Raw genomic sequence first — 2,191 nt, 5'->3', positions numbered from 1 at the left:
GGGTCACAGACCCAACCAGGGGGTCACAAACCCAACCAGGGGGTCACAGACCCAACCAGAAGTTCTCTTGCCATTGTAAAAGAAAACTGAGGACGAACACAGAGTTTATCATTGATCATGTTGGTTCCATCTGATCTACTTTCATTACTGAGGCCCCAGACCTGCAGAGTCTTCAGGAGGGAGACCTGTGCTGCCCTGTGCTGCCCCCTGCTGGCCCGAATCATCTAAACCTGAACCGGTGTGTGTGTGAGTGTGTGTACTTGTATATACGACATATAAAAAGTGAGGACCTTTTCCCGGTTCTGGCTTCCTTTGCAGTTTCTCCTGAGCTCTGCTGGCTAGATTACAGGTTTGGCTAGAGTTCTGGTTCTGGTTGGAGTTCTGGTTCTGGTTGGGTGGAGTTTGGAATAAACTAGTTCTTGTTCTGGTCAGTGAACAGGTCTGGGTTAGGAGTAAACAGTCACTAAAATGAATGGAGATCAATACCAAGTCTTCAGTTTGTATGTTAGCACCAGGCTGTGTGTCCAGACAGCTCTGGTTCTGGTCGGCCAGGTTCTGCTGGTACCTTGCTCTGCAGGAACTTGAAGCACTGCTGGTTCAGAACCTCCACGAACTCGGACTCAAAGTCCTGGTCGCTGTACCAGGCGCCGCCCGTCACCGTACGATCTGGCTGCAGGTTGTACAGCATGTACACCTTCTTCTTGGACGCCTGGAGGACAGAACCGCACCGGGAGCAGATCAGAACCGGGTCAGCTACTGTTTTCAGCCCGCTCTGGGAGCTCTGACCAGAAACCTGAATATATTAATAATTATTCTAACCTATTTCTGAGTTCATCAGACCAAAATGAAACTGATTCATTTAATTTCCTTCCAGTTACTCTAAGATTTTAAACCACTTTAATCAAGTGAATTAGCCTGATTGGCTAATGTGTAGCAGATCCAGCCAATCAGCAGCTAGAACAGACTGAAGCGTCCAATCAGAGAAGAATGAGAATTAAATTTTGTCAAACCTCTGCAACATTTTCTGCATTTGTTTCAGTATTTCTGATGTTTGTTGAGTTTTATAGAAATTAAAAATGTTCCTTTAATTATATTTCATACATAGTAAAGTAAATCTGACTGGTTTTTGGTGCGAACGGAGAGATGGAGCCGATTGTTTGACGCTCCGCAGAGACGCTCAGAGCCGAGTTACGATCCGCCGCTTCCCTCGTCAACAAACGGACGAACTGAGGCTCCGCTACATCGGACAGATGTTGTCATGACAACAGACTCCTGGCTTCAGTCAGGATCCGGGACTCAGCTAATTGAGCCAATCGGCGACACGACTGCGTTTTGGTAGGAAGAGCAGAGGGGGCGGAGTCTGTGTGACATCACCACAGTAATGACCACCGTTTACGTTCCACCGATGCTCTGAGAACAAACTCAGGTTTCACTACTGCCAGATTTGAATCATGTCAGCGTAAAGCCGGTGCTGCAAACACCAACATCAGACGGGGTCACGGGGTCACGGAGCCACGCGGCTCCTGGCCTCACCGCTCGGTTCATTCAGACATTTATTAAAGCAGGACACGGTGGAGGGGCTCTCACCTGACTGTTGGTTGACAATGACATACACTTTTTTCCTTTTTGTACATTTTTAAGTGAAAACCACGGCAGGCCGCTGGATGGATGCCTGGATGGATGCCTGGCCGAGCGCCCAACCACCAGGCTCAGGAGGTTTTCTGGGGGAAACCTTGGCTCACATCCGCTTCACTGAATTCAGCTCTGCTTTCACGGCAGACTGGTGTGGAAACTGGCAGGTGTTGGAAGCCCCTCTCCCACCTGTTGCTGCATTAAGGACGTCCCGCCGAAACGCACACCACCAGTCAGAGTGGGGCTCCACAGCTCATCAGCTCTGGCCCTCTGCTCTTCACGCTTCCAGGCCACCAAAGTAGCACCTTGTTAAACTCGCAGACGACGACAGCAGGGGGTCCCACCTCACGGGAGACCATCCTACGCTCAGCCAAGACCAAGGAGGACATCCTGGACATTAGGAGACGTAAAGGAGGTGGAGAGAGTCAGACTTCTGCTTCCTGGTTCATTTCATGGACAAACAGGCCTGGAGCGGAAACACAGCAGAACGGGCAAAGACAGTCCAGAGACTCCGTGTCCTGCCCCGTGTCCTGCCTCGTGTCCTGCCCCGTGTCCTGCC

General features: G+C 50.4%; 2 protein-coding genes across 8 annotated transcripts in view; one reads left to right on the top strand and one right to left on the bottom strand.

The window, feature by feature from the left end:
- Nucleotides 1–2,191, top strand: part of dzank1 (double zinc ribbon and ankyrin repeat domains 1) — a 17,868-nt gene that overhangs the window by 1,048 nt on the left and 14,629 nt on the right. The gene's annotated exons all lie outside the window — the stretch shown is intronic.
- Nucleotides 1–2,191, bottom strand: part of polr3f (polymerase (RNA) III (DNA directed) polypeptide F) — a 16,643-nt gene that overhangs the window by 1,838 nt on the left and 12,614 nt on the right. For all 6 annotated transcript variants that reach the window (XM_008421043.2, XM_008421004.2, XM_008421020.2 and 3 more), the window contains one exon: nt 566–709. In XM_008421043.2, the coding sequence (XP_008419265.1) occupies nt 566–709 (144 nt within the window). The remainder of the gene's footprint in view (nt 1–565; nt 710–2,191) is intronic.

This window comes from Poecilia reticulata, linkage group LG1, assembly GCF_000633615.1.
Source record: "Poecilia reticulata strain Guanapo linkage group LG1, Guppy_female_1.0+MT, whole genome shotgun sequence".
NCBI lineage: Eukaryota > Metazoa > Chordata > Actinopteri > Cyprinodontiformes > Poeciliidae > Poecilia > Poecilia reticulata.
The sequence above is the reverse complement of the archived record's forward strand: the minus strand, read 5'-3'. Positions and strand labels throughout refer to the sequence as shown.